Source organism: Carcharodon carcharias, chromosome 11 (assembly GCF_017639515.1).
Source record: "Carcharodon carcharias isolate sCarCar2 chromosome 11, sCarCar2.pri, whole genome shotgun sequence".
In the NCBI taxonomy this organism is placed as follows: Eukaryota; Metazoa; Chordata; class Chondrichthyes; order Lamniformes; family Lamnidae; genus Carcharodon; species Carcharodon carcharias.
This window is the reverse complement of record NC_054477.1, coordinates 4,040,663-4,053,877: the sequence shown is the minus strand read 5'-3', so window position 1 is coordinate 4,053,877 and position 13,215 is coordinate 4,040,663. Positions and strand designations below refer to the sequence as shown.

Here is a 13,215-nt window from a genome sequence, read left to right as displayed (position 1 = left end):
TCCAACATCCACTACCCCTCCCCCAACCCCCACTACCCCAATGTCCCCACACCCCTCAACCCCACCTCCTCCACCCCTACCCCCACCCCCCCTCAGGTCAACCTGCACCCCCTCACACCTGCCTCCACCACACCCCCTCACACCTACCCCACTGCACCAACCCCCACTACCCCTCCCCAACACCACACCCACCCCCTCCATCCCTCCCCCAACGCCAACTACCCCTCCCAAACCCCTACTATTCCTCCCACCAATCCCCCCACTCCCCCACCCCTACCCCCTCAACCCCAGCTCCTCCACCCCTACTCCCCGAACCCTCACCCCCACCCCCCTCAACCCCACCTCCCGAATCCTCACTCCCAACCAAACTGCCCCCTCAGCCCGACCTGCATCCCGTCACTCCTACCCCCACCGCACCCCCATATCTACTGCCCCTCACCCTTAACACTACCCACACATCTACCCCCTCCCTCCTAACTCTACCACATCCCCTCACCCTTACCCACACCATCTCCCCTATCCCCCAAACACCCTCCCTCCTACCCCTAGCCCCACCACAGCCCCTCACCTCTCCCTCACCCCCTACTCTCACCACAACCCCAACCCCCACCACACCCTCTACCCCCACACCAACCCCTGCCATTCCCTCATCCCCGCCGCTCCCCTTCACCCCTATCCTCATGCACATCCTCACCCTATCCCCACCACCCCTCCTCACCATGCCTACCACCACCACACCCCTACCCCTTGTTTTATATTGTTTGTCCATGTTCTTCCTATCAAAATGCATCACCTCACACTTCTCCACATTCAACTTCATCTGCTACCTATCTGCCCAATCCACCAATCTGCTTATGTTCTTTTGAAGTCCTATACTGTCCTCCTCACAGTTTACAATGCTTCCAAATTTCGTATCATCTGCAAACTTTGAAATTGCCCCCTGCACATCTAGTTCTAGAACATTAATACATATCAGGAAAAGCAAGGGTCCCAATCCCGACCCCTGGGGAACTCCACTACAAACCTTCCTCCAGCCAGAAAAATATCCATTAATCATTATCCTATGTTTCCTATTACTCAGCCAATTTTGTATCCACATTGATACTATCCCTTTTATTCCATGAGTTACAACTTTTCTCACAAGTCTGTTGTGTGGCACTGTGTCAAATGTCTTTTGAAAGTCATGTACACCACATCAACTGCATTACCCTCTCTGTTACCTCTTCAAAACACTCCAGAAAGTTAGTTAAACATGATTTCCCCTTTAGGAATCCATGCTGGCTCTTCCTTATCAACCCATATTTTTCCACATGACTACTAATTCTATCCCAAATAATTGTTTCTAGAATCTTGCCCACCACTGAAGTTAAACTGACTGGCCTGTTTTGTGTTAACAACCAAGCAGGATGCTGGTGAGACTTTGTTTTCTGTTCACAAGGAAGGGAACAGAACAGACAGGGCTCTTGGACGTTTAAGGACCAGGTAGTTGCTGAGGTGGGCTTTGCTGGTGAAAATTGGATCCAGAAAACTTACGCTGGGTGGAAGGATTTTCAAAGGATACGAAGTTTCAATGGAGTCAGGCGGGGAGAAGTGAGCCTGCTGGAGAGCTGGGAGATACTTTAGAACTGTTCATGTAATGTTATATATTTGCCCGAAGTGTGGTGCACAGTGAAAGGAGCTGTAAGACATACCTTGACTGCGTTAGTTACTGTAGAGGTACTGTTTTCAGTTTGGTCTATTAGTTGTCTGTTAACTAATTTATGATCTCTGTGGATTTTAGATTGTTTCTTGAAGTAAAAAGCTTAAAATGAAATGTTGTCCACTTGTTTATTTCTGTTGGTCATTTGGGAAATTCATCTCTTTTTAAAAGGGATCATAACAACAGTTTCACTGAGAGAAGGACAAGCCCAAAACAGAAATCGGGGCATCCCAGCCCTTTCAAACTGTCTCACATCATTACTGGCTCAGTTGCAAACACACTGGGAAAACAAACGTTAAAACAAAGTCCACGTACAGTGTAAGACAGAGAGTGATGCAGTACTTCAGCGTGTGCTTTTCCCACAGTGACAGACACACTTTACATTTCCAATCTTACTTTATAGGTGCAGGGGGCTCATCGCTCACACAAGTTGGGACCACATCCAGAGTCAGGGAGGTACAAATCACATGTGGGGGGGTTATAGGAGACACAACAGAATCCTGAACAGTTTAGCTAATAAAAAAAATTCTAAGTTCAAGGTTATCTGTAAGCTGCTTCAACTGCATCCCTGAGTTGAATTTAGTCCTGTCACTGCACAAGGACCTCACCTATAACTTCAAACTGTATTCATTCACTCAGTACCAAGGAAGTATTGTCAATGTAACTTTAAACCATTTCAATTCTGTAGCTCTCTTCAACTCCTTTTCCGGTTTAAGATGTCACAGTTTAGAGTTCAGGAGCTGCCATTTCACTTTCAAAACCAACGTTAACCAGGTTGGTTAATCTGGTCAGTCTGAACTGAGGTTTACATCCCTGTCAGGCTCTGGTAGCTGTGGTCAGTCCAAGTCACTTCAGACTCCACTTGTCCCTGCACCCCTGGCCGTTTGACAACCTGCAGCTCTGGTCTCTGTTAACAAATTCCAAACCATCTGCTGAAAGCACCAAGGGAGTGTGTGGGATTGTGCTGAAAGTGCCACAATGGATTATCTGTTAGTCAGCGATTAGGGTCATGCCATACAGTTCATATTGATGCTGTTTGTTCTGCTGCGGGTTGGGGACTGGGGAGGTACACTCGCAGTATCGACAGATGACAAGTGGCGATGGGGCTGTAAGTGGGCCCACCACACTGAGGGGGAGTTACTGCAAGAATGACACCACCGCCGGGCAATTCACCATTAACTGTTGTCAGGAGACCCAGTGTTGGTATGAGTCAGGGGGTCAATGCTAAAAGAATTCTCCAGGTCCTCTGGCACTCTGTCAGGAACGTCACTTTGCCCCTCAGACGATGGAGGCAGATTCACACTCGGTTTCTGCGCAATCTCAGCAGCTTTTGCCTCGTAGTCCGAGATTCGTCTCTGAACAATGGTCGGCATGAGCTGGACATAAGCACTCATTAACCGATGGTTGGTATGGATCAATTTTCCTGCACAGCTGTTAACACAGCTCTCCTATAAAGAGAAAACAGATATTAAAGCACATTCCACAACGAACACAGTCTGTTCCTCTCTATTATACTAAGAGCGATGAACCTGCAACAAGCCTGCGCTGCACTGTCAGAGGGCCAGTACTGAGGGAGTGCTGCACTGTCAGAGGGTCAGTACTGAGGGAGTGCTGCACTGTCAGAGGGTCAGTACTGAAGGAGTGCTGCCCTGTCCTAGGGTCAGTGCTAAGGGAGTGCTGCACTGTCAGAGAGTCAGCACTGAGGGATTGCTGCACTATTGAAGGGCCAGCACTGAGGGAGTGCTGCACTGTCAGAGGGTCAGCACTGAGGGATTGCTGCACTATTAAAGGGTCAGCGCTGAGGGAGTGCTGCACTATTGGAGGGTCAGCACTGAGGGAGTGCTGCGCTGTCAAAGGGTCAGCACTGAGGGATTGCTGCACTGTCAGAGGGTCAGTATTGAGGGAGTGCTGCACTATTGGAGGGTCAGCACTGAGGGAGAGCTGCACTGTCAGAGGGTCAGTACTGAGGGAGTGCTGCACTCTCAGAGGGTCAGCACTGAGGGATTGCTGCACTCTCAGAGGGTCAGCACTGAGGGAGTGCTGCACTGTCAGAGGGTCAGTACTGAGGGAGTGCTGCACTGTCAGAGGGTAAGTACTGAGGGAAGGCTACACTGTCAGAGAAGCAGTACTGAGGGAGTGCTGCACTGTCAGAGGGTAAGTACTGAGGGAAGGCTACACTGTCAGAGAAGCAGTACTGAGGGAGTGCTGCACTGTCAGAGGGTAAGTACTGAGGGAAGGCTACACTGTCAGAGAAGCAGTACTGAGGGAGTGCTGCACTGTCAGAGGGTCAGTACTGAGGGAAGGCTACACTGTCAGAGGGTCAGTACTGAGGGAGTGCTGCACTGTCAGAGGGTCAGTACTGAGGGAGTGCTGCACTGTCAGAGGGTCAGTACTGAGGGAGTGCTGCACTTACAGAGGGTCAGTACTGAGGGAGTGCTGCACTTACAGAGGGTCAGTACTGAGGGAGTGCTGCACTGTCAGGGGGTCAGTACTGAGGGAGTGCTGCACTGTCAGAGGGTCAGTACTGAGGGAATGCTGCACTGTCAGAGGGTCAGCACTGAGGGAGTGCTGCACTGTCAGAGGGTCAGTACTGAGGGAGTGCTGCACTGTCAGAGGGTCAGTACTGAGGGAGTGCTGCACTGTCAGAGGGTCAGTACTGAGGGAGTGCTGCACTGTCAGTGGGTCAGTACTGAGGGAGTGCTGCACTGTCGGCGGGTCAGTGCTGAGGGAGTGCTGCACTGTCAGAGGGTCAGTACTGAGGGAGTGCTGCACTGTCAGAGGGTCAGTACTGAGGGAGTGCTGCACTGTCAGAGGGTCAGTACTGAGGGAGTGCTGCACTGTCAGAGGGTCAGTACTGAGGGAGTGCTGCACTGTCAGAGGGTCAGTACTGAGGGAGTGCTGCAATGTCAGAGGGTCAGTACTGAGGGAGTGCTGCACTGTCAGAGGGTCAGTACTGAGGGAGTGCTGCACTGTCAGAGGGTCAGTACTGAGGGAGTGCTGCACTGTCAGTGGGTCAGTACTGAGGGAGTGCTGCACTGTCAGAGGGTCAGTACTGAGGGAGTGCTGCACTGCCAGTGGGGCACTACTGAGGGAGTGCTGCACTGTCAGTGGGTCAGTACTGAGGGAGTGCTGCACTGTCAGAGGGTCAGTACTGAGGGAGTGCTGCACTGTCAGAGGGTCAGTACTGAGGGAGTGCTGCACTGTCAGAGGGTCAGTACTGAGGGAGTGCTGCACTCTCAGAGGGTCAGTACTGAGGGAGTACTGCACTGTCAGAGGGTCAGTACTGAGGGAGTGCTGCACTGTCAGAGGGTCAGTACTGAGGGAGTGCTGCACTGTCAGAGGGTCAGTATTGAATGAGTGCTGCACTATCAGAGGTCAGTGCTGAGGGAGTGCTGCACTGTCAGAGGGTGAGTACTGAGGGAATGCTGCACTGTCAGAGGGTCAGCACTGAGGGAGTGCTGCACTGTCAGAGGGTCAGTACTGAGGGAGTGCTGCACTGTCAGAGGGTCAGTACTGAGGGAGTGCTGCACTGTCAGAGGGTCAGTACTGAGGGAGTGCTGCACTGTCAGAGGGTCAGTACTGAGGGAATGCTGCACTGTCAGAGGGTCAGCACTGAGGGAGTGCTGCACTGTCAGAGGGTCAGTACTGAGGGAGTGCTGCACTGTCAGAGGGTCAGTACTGAGGGAGTGCTGCACTGTCAGAGGGTCAGTACTGAGGGAGTGCTGCACTGTCAGTGGGTCAGTACTGAGGGAGTGCTGCACTGTCGGCGGGTCAGTGCTGAGGGAGTGCTGCACTGTCAGAGGGTCAGTACTGAGGGAGTGCTGCACTGTCAGAGGGTCAGTACTGAGGGAGTGCTGCACTGCCAGAGGGTCAGTACTGAGGGAGTGCTGCACTGTCAGAGGGTCAGTACTGAGGGAGTGCTGCACTGTCAGAGGGTCAGTACTGAGGGAGTGCTGCACTGTCAGAGGGTCAGTACTGAGGGAGTGCTGCACTGTCAGAGGGTCAGTACTGAGGGAGTGCTGCACTGTCAGAGGGTCAGTACTGAGGGAGTGCTGCACTGTCAGTGGGTCAGTACTGAGGGAGTGCTGCACTGTCAGAGGGTCAGTACTGAGGGAGTGCTGCACTGCCAGTGGGGCACTACTGAGGGAGTGCTGCACTGTCAGTGGGTCAGTACTGAGGGAGTGCTGCACTGTCAGAGGGTCAGTACTGAGGGAGTGCTGCAATGTCAGAGGGTCAGTACTGAGGGAGTGCTGCACTGTCAGAGGATCAAAACTGAGGGAGTGCTGCACTGTCAGAGGGTCAGTACTGAGGGAGTGCTGCACTGTCAGAGGGTCAGTACTGAGGGAGTGCTGCACTGTCAGAGGGTCAGTACTGAGGGAGTGCTGCACTGTCAGAGGGTCAGTACTGAGGGAGTGCTGCACTGTCAGGGGGTCAGTAGTGAGGGAGTGCTGCACTGTCAGAGGGTCAGTACTGAGGGAATCATGCACTGTCAGAGGATCAGTACTGAGGGAGTGCGGCACTGTCAGTGGGTCAGTACTGAGGGAGTGCTGCACTGTCAGAGGGTCAGTACTGAGGGAGTGCTGCAATGTCAGAGGGTCAGTACAGAGGGAGCTGCACTGTCAGAGGGTCAGTACTGAGGGAGTGCTGCACTGTCAGAGGGTCAGTACTGAGGGAGTGCTGCACTGTCAGAGGGTCAGTACTGAGGGAGTGCTGCAGTGTCAGAGGGTCAGTACTGAGGGAGTGCTGCACTGTCAGAGGGTCAGTACTGAGGGAGTGCTGCACTGTCAGTGGGTCAGTACTGAGGGAGTGCTGCACTGTCAGAGGGTCAGTACTGAGGGAGTGCTGCACTGTCAGAGGGTCAGTACTGAGGGAGTGCTGCACTCTCAGAGGGTCAGTACTGAGGGAGTACTGCACTGTCAGAGGGTCAGTACTGAGGGAGTGCTGCACTGTCAGAGGGTCAGTACTGAGGGAGTGCTGCACTCTCAGAGGGTCAGTACTGAGGGAGTACTGCACTGTCAGAGGGTCAGTACTGAGGGAGTGCTGCACTGTCAGAGGGTCAGTACTGAGGGAGTGCTGCACTCTCAGAGGGTCAGTACTGAGGGAGTGCTGCACTATCAGGACGTCAGTACTGAGGGAGTGCTGCACTGTCAGAGGGTCAGTACTGAGGGAATGCTGCACTGTCAGAGGGTCAGCACTGAGGGAGTGCTGCACTGTCAGAGGGTCAGTACTGAGGGAGTGCTGCACTGTCAGAGGGTCAGTATTGAGGGAGTGCTGCACTGTCAGAGGGTCAGTACTGAGGGAGTGCTGCACTGTCAGAGGGTCAGTACTGAGGGAGTGCTGCACTGTCAGAGGGTCAGTACTGAGGGAGTGCTGCACTGTCAGAGGGTCAGTACTGAGGGAGTGCTGCACTGTCAGAGGGTCAGTACTGAGGGAGTGCTGCACTGTCAGAGGGTCAGTACTGAGGGAGTGCTGCACTGTCAGAGGGTCAGTACTGAGGGAGTGCTGCACTGTCAGAGGGTCAGTACTGAGGGAGTGCTGTACTGTCAGAGGGTCAGTACTGAGGGAGTGCTGCACTGTCAGAGGGTCAGTACTGAGGGAGTGCTGCACTGTCAGAGGGTCAGTACTGAGGGAGTGCTGCACTGTCAGGGGGTCAGTACTGAGGGAGTGCTGCACTGTCAGAGGGTCAGTACTGAGGGAATGCTGCACTGTCAGAGGGTCAGTACTGAGGGAGTGCTGCACTGTGAGTCGGTCAGTAATGAGGGAGTGCTGCACTGTCAGAGGGTCAGTACTGAGGGAGTGCTGCACTGTCAGAGGGTCAGTACTGAGGGAGCTGCACTGTCAGAGGGTCAGTACTGAGGGAGTGCTGCACTGTCAGAGGGTCAGTACTGAGGGAGTGCTGCACTGTCAGAGGGTCAGTACTGAGGGAGTGCTGCACTGTCAGAGGGTCAGTACTGAGGGAGTGCTGCAAATTCTGAGGGCCAGTACTGAGGGAGTGCTGCAATGTCAGAGGGTCAGTACTGAGGGAGTGCTGTACTGTCAGAGGGTCAGTACTGAGGGAGTGCTGCAAATTCTGAGGGTCAGTACTGAGGGAGTGCTGCACTGTCAGAGTGTCAGTACTGAGGGAGTGCTGCACTGTCAGATGGTCACTACTGAGGGAGTGCTGCACTGTCAGAGGGTCAGTACTGAGGGAGTTCTGCACTGTCAGAGGGTCAGTACTGAGGGAGTGCTGCACCGTCAGAGGGTCAGTACTGAGGGAGTGCTGCACTGTCAGAGGGTCAGTACTGAGGGAGTGCTGCACTGTCAGAGGGTCAGTACTGAGGGAGTGCTGCACTGTCAGAGGGTCAGTACTGAGGGAGTGCTGCACTGTCAGGGGGTCAGTACTGAGGGAGTGCTGCACTGTCAGAGGGTCAGTACTGAGGGAATGCTGCACTGTCAGAGGGTCAGTACTGAGGGAGTGCTGCACTGTCAGTGGGTCAGTACTGAGGGAGTGCTGCACTGTCAGAGGGTCAGTACTGAGGGAGTGCTGCACTGTCAGAGTGTCAGTACTGAGGGAGCTGCACTGTCAGAGGGTCAGTACTGAGGGAGTGCTGCACTGTCAGAGGGTCAGTACTGAGGGAGTGCTGCACTGTCAGAGGGTCAGTACTGAGGGAGTGCTGCACTGTCAGAGGGTCAGTACTGAGGGAATGCTGCACTGTCAGAGGGTCAGTACTGAGGGAGTGCTGCACTGTCAGTGGGTCAATACTGAGGGAGTGCTGCACTGTCAGAGGGTCAGTACTGAGGGAGTGCTGCACTGTCAGAGGGTCAGAACTGAGGGAGTGCTGCACTGTCAGTGGGTCAGTACTGAGGGAGTGCTGCAAATTCTGAGGGCCAGTACTGAGGGAGTGCTGCAATGTCAGAGGGTCAGTACTGAGGGAGTGCTGTACTGTCAGAGGGTCAGTACTGAGGGAGTGCTGCAAATTCTGAGGGTCAGTACTGAGGGAGTGCTGCACTGTCAGAGGGTCAGTACTGAGGGAGTGCTGCACTCTCAGAGGGTCAGTACTGAGGGAGTGCTGCACTATCAGGAGGTCAGTACTGAGGGAGTGCTGCACTGTCAGAGGGTCAGTACTGAGGGAATGCTGCACTGTCAGAGGGTCAGCACTGAGGGAGTGCTGCACTGTCAGAGGGTCAGTACTGAGGGAGTGCTGCACTGTCAGAGGGTCAGTACTGAGGGAGTGCTGCACTGTCAGAGGGTCAGTACTGAGGGAGTGCTGCACTGTGAGAGGGTCAGTACTGAGGGAATGCTGCACTGTCAGAGGGTCAGTACTGAGGGAGTGCTGCACTGTCAGAGGGTTAGTACTGAGGGAGTGCTGCACTGTCAGAGGGTCAGTACTGAGGGAGTGCTGCACTGTCAGAGGGTCAGTACTGAGGGAGTGCTGCACTGTCAGAGGGTCAGTACTGAGGGAGTGCTGCACTGTCAGAGGGTCAGTACTGAGGGAGTGCTGCACTGTCAGAGGGTCAGTACTGAGGGAGTGCTGCACTGTCAGGGGGTCAGTACTGAGGGAGTGCTGCACTGTCAGAGGGTCAGTACTGAGGGAATGCTGCACTGCCAGAGGGTCAGTACTGAGGGAGTGCTGCACTGCCAGTGGGTCAGTACTGAGGGAGTGCTGCACTGTCAGAGGGTCAGTACTGAGGGAGTGCTGCACTGTCAGAGGGTCAGTACTGAGGGAGTGCTGCACTGTCAGAGGGTCAGTACTGAGGGAGTGCTGCAAATTCTGAGGGTCAGTACTGAGGGAGTGCTGCACTGTCAGAGGGTCAGTACTGAGGGAGTGCTGTACTGTCAGAGGGTCAGTACTGAGGGAGTGCTGCAAATTCTGAGGGTCAGTACTGAGGGAGTGCTGCACTGTCAGAGGGTCAGTACAGAGGCAGCGCTGCACTGTCAGAGGGTCAGTACTGAGGTAGAGCTTCACTGTCAGAGGGTCAGTACTGAGGGAGTGCTGCACTGTCAAAAGGTCAGTTCTGAGGGAGTGCTGCACTGTCAGAGGGTCAGTACTGAGGGAATGCTGCACTGTCAGAGGGTCAGCACTGAGGGAGTGCTGCACTGTCAGAGGGTCAGTACTGAGGGAGTGCTGCACTGTCAGAGGGTCAGTACTGAGGGAGTGCTGCACTGTCAGAGGGTCAGTACTGAGGGAGTGCTGCACTGTCAGAGGGTCAGTACTGAGGGAGTGCTGCACTGTCAGAGGGTCAGTACTGAGGGAGTGCTGCACTGTCAGAGGGTCAGTACTGAGGGAGTGCTGCAATGTCAGAGGGTCAGTACTGAGGGAGTGCTGTACTGTCAGAGGGTCAGTACTGAGGGAGTGCTGCAATTCTGAGGGTCAGTACTGACGGAGTGCTGCACTGTCAGAGGGTCAGTACTGAGGCAGGCTGCACTGTCAGAGGGTCAGTACTGAGGGAGTGCTGCACTGTCAGAGGGTCAGTACTGAGGGAGTGCTGCACTGTCAGAGGGTCGGTACTGAGGGAGTGCTGCACTGTCAGAGGGTCAGTGCTGAGGGAGTGCTGCACTGTCAGAGGGTCAGTACTGAGGGAGTGCTGCACTGTCAGAGGGTCAGTACTGAGAGAGTGCTGCACTGTCGGGGGGTCAGTACTGAGGGAGTGCTGCACTGTCGGGGGGTCAGTACTGAGGGAGTGCTGCACTGTCAGAGGGTCAGTACTGAGGGAGTGCTGCACTGTCAGAGGATCAGTACTGAGGGAGTGCCGCACTGTCAGAGGGTCAGTACTGAGGGAGTGCCGCACTGTCAGAGGGTCAGTACTGAGGGAGTGCCGCCCTTTCAGAGGGTCAGTACTGAGGGAGTGCCGCACTGTCAAAAGGACCGGTACTGAGGGAGTGCTGCACTGTCAGAGGGTCAGTACTGAGGGAGTGCTGCACTGTCAGTGGGTCAGTACTGAGGGAGTGCTGCACTGTCAGAGGGTCAGTACTGAGGGAGTGCTGCACTGTCAGAGGGTCAGTACTGAGGGAGTGCTGCACTGTCAGAGGGTCAGTACTGAGGGAGTGCTGCACTCTCAGAGGGTCAGTACTGAGGGAGTACTGCACTGTCAGAGGGTCAGTACTGAGGGAGTGCTGCACTGTCAGAGGGTCAGTATTGAGGGAGTGCTGCACTCTCAGAGGGTCAGTACTGAGGGAGTGCTGCACTATCAGGAGGTCAGTACTGAGGGAGTGCTGCACTGTCAGAGGGTCAGTACTGAGGGAATGCTGCACTGTCAGAGGGTCAGCACTGAGGGAGTGCTGCACTGTCAGAGGGTCAGTACTGAGGGAGTGCTGCAATGTCAGAGGGTCAGTACTGAGGGAGTGCTGCACTGTCAGAGGGTCAGTACTGAGGGAGTGCTGCACTGTCAGAGGGTCAGTACTGAGGGAGTGCTGCACTGTCAGAGGGTCAGTACTGAGGGAGTGCTGCACTGTCAGAGGGTCAGTACTGAGGGAGTGCTGCACTGTCAGAGGGTCAGTACTGAGGGAGTGCTGCACTGTCAGAGGGTCAGTACTGAGGGAGTGCTGCACTGTCAGAGGGTCAGTACTGAGGGAGTGCTGCACTGTCAGAGGGTCAGTACTGAGGGAGTGCTGTACTGTCAGAGGGTCAGTACTGAGGGAGTGCTGCACTGTCAGAGGGTCAGTACTGAGGGAGTGCTGCACTGTCAGAGGGTCAGTACTGAGGGAGTGCTGCACTGTCAGGGGGTCAGTACTGAGGGAGTGCTGCACTGTCAGAGGGTCAGTACTGAGGGAATGCTGCACTGTCAGAGGGTCAGTACTGAGGGAGTGCTGCACTGTGAGTCGGTCAGTACTGAGGGAGTGCTGCACTGTCAGAGGGTCAGTACTGAGGGAGTGCTGCACTGTCAGAGGGTCAGTACTGAGGGAGGCTGCACTGTCAGAGGGTCAGTACTGAGGGAGTGCTGCACTGTCAGAGGGTCAGTACTGAGGGAGTGCTGCACTGTCAGAGGGTCAGTACTGAGGGAGTGCTGCACTGTCAGAGGGTCAGTACTGAGGGAGTGCTGCACTGTCAGAGGGTCAGTACTGAGGGAGTGCTGCACTGTCAGAGGGTCAGTACTGAGGGAGTGCTGCACTGTCAGTGGGTCAGTACTGAGGGAGTGCTGCACTGTCAGAGGGTCAGTACTGAGGGAGTGCTGCACTGTCAGAGGGTCAGTACTGAGGGAGTGCTGCACTGTCAGAGGGTCAGTACTGAGGGAGTGCTGCACTGTCAGAGGGTCAGTACTGAGGGAGTGCTGCAAATTCTGAGGGCCAGTACTGAGGGAGTGCTGCAATGTCAGAGGGTCAGTACTGAGGGAGTGCTGTACTGTCAGAGGGTCAGTACTGAGGGAGTGCTGCAAATTCTGAGGGTCAGTACTGAGGGAGTGCTGCACTGACAGAGTGTCAGTACTGAGGGAGTGCTGCACTGTCAGATGGTCAATACTGAGGGAGTGCTGCACTGTCAGAGGGTCAGTACTGAGGGAGTGCTGCACTGTCAGAGGGTCAGTACTGAGGGAGTGCTGCACCGTCAGAGGGTCAGTACTGAGGGAGTGCTGCACTGTCAGAGGGTCAGTACTGAGGGAGTGCTGCACTGTCAGAGGGTCAGTACTGAGGGAGGGCTGCACTGTCAGAGGGTCAGTACTGAGGGAGTGCTGCACTGTCAGGGGGTCAGTACTGAGGGAGTGCTGCACTGTCAGAGGGTCAGTACTGAGGGAATGCTGCACTGTCAGAGGGTCAGTACTGAGGGAGTGCTGCACTGTCAGTGGGTCAGTACTGAGGGAGTGCTGCACTGTCAGAGGGTCAGTACTGAGGGAGTGCTGCACTGTCAGAGTGTCAGTACTGAGGGAGCTGCACTGTCAGAGGGTCAGTACTGAGGGAGTGCTGCACTATCAGGAGGTCAGTACTGAGGGAGTGCTGCACTGTCAGAGGGTCAGTACTGAGGGAATGCTGCACTGTCAGAGGGTCAGTACTGAGGGAGTGCTGCACTGTCAGTGGGTCAATACTGAGGGAGTGCTGCACTGTCAGAGGGTCAGTACTGAGGGAGTGCTGCACTGTCAGAGGGTCAGAACTGAGGGAGTGCTGCACTGTCAGTGGGTCAGTACTGAGGGAGTGCTGCAAATTCTGAGGGCCAGTACTGAGGGAGTGCTGCAATGTCAGAGGGTCAGTACTGAGGGAGTGCTGTACTGTCAGAGGGTCAGTACTGAGGGAGTGCTGCAAATTCTGAGGGTCAGTACTGAGGGAGTGCTGCACTGTCAGAGGGTCAGTACAGAGGGAGCTGCACTGTCAGAGGGTCAGTACTGAGGGAGTGCTGCACTCTCAGAGGGTCAGTACTGAGGGAGTGCTGCACTATCAGGAGGTCAGTACTGAGGGAGTGCTGCATTGTCAGAGGGTCAGTACTGAGGGAATGCTGCACTGTCAGAGGGTCAGCACTGAGGGAGTGCTGCACTGTCAGAGGGTCAGTACTGAGGGAGTGCTGCACTGTCAGAGGGTCAGTACTGAGGGAGTGCTGCACTGTCAGAGGGTC

General features: G+C 54.9%; 1 protein-coding gene across 1 annotated transcript in view; it reads right to left on the bottom strand.

The window, feature by feature from the left end:
• Window positions 1–1,813: 1,813 nt before the first annotated feature.
• Window positions 1,814–13,215, bottom strand: part of timm10b (translocase of inner mitochondrial membrane 10 homolog B (yeast)) — a 36,975-nt gene continuing 25,573 nt past the window's right edge. The window contains exon 3 of the mRNA XM_041199252.1: window positions 1,814–3,147. Within this exon, the coding sequence (XP_041055186.1) occupies window positions 2,875–3,147 (273 nt within the window). The 3' untranslated portion in view covers window positions 1,814–2,874. The remainder of the gene's footprint in view (window positions 3,148–13,215) is intronic.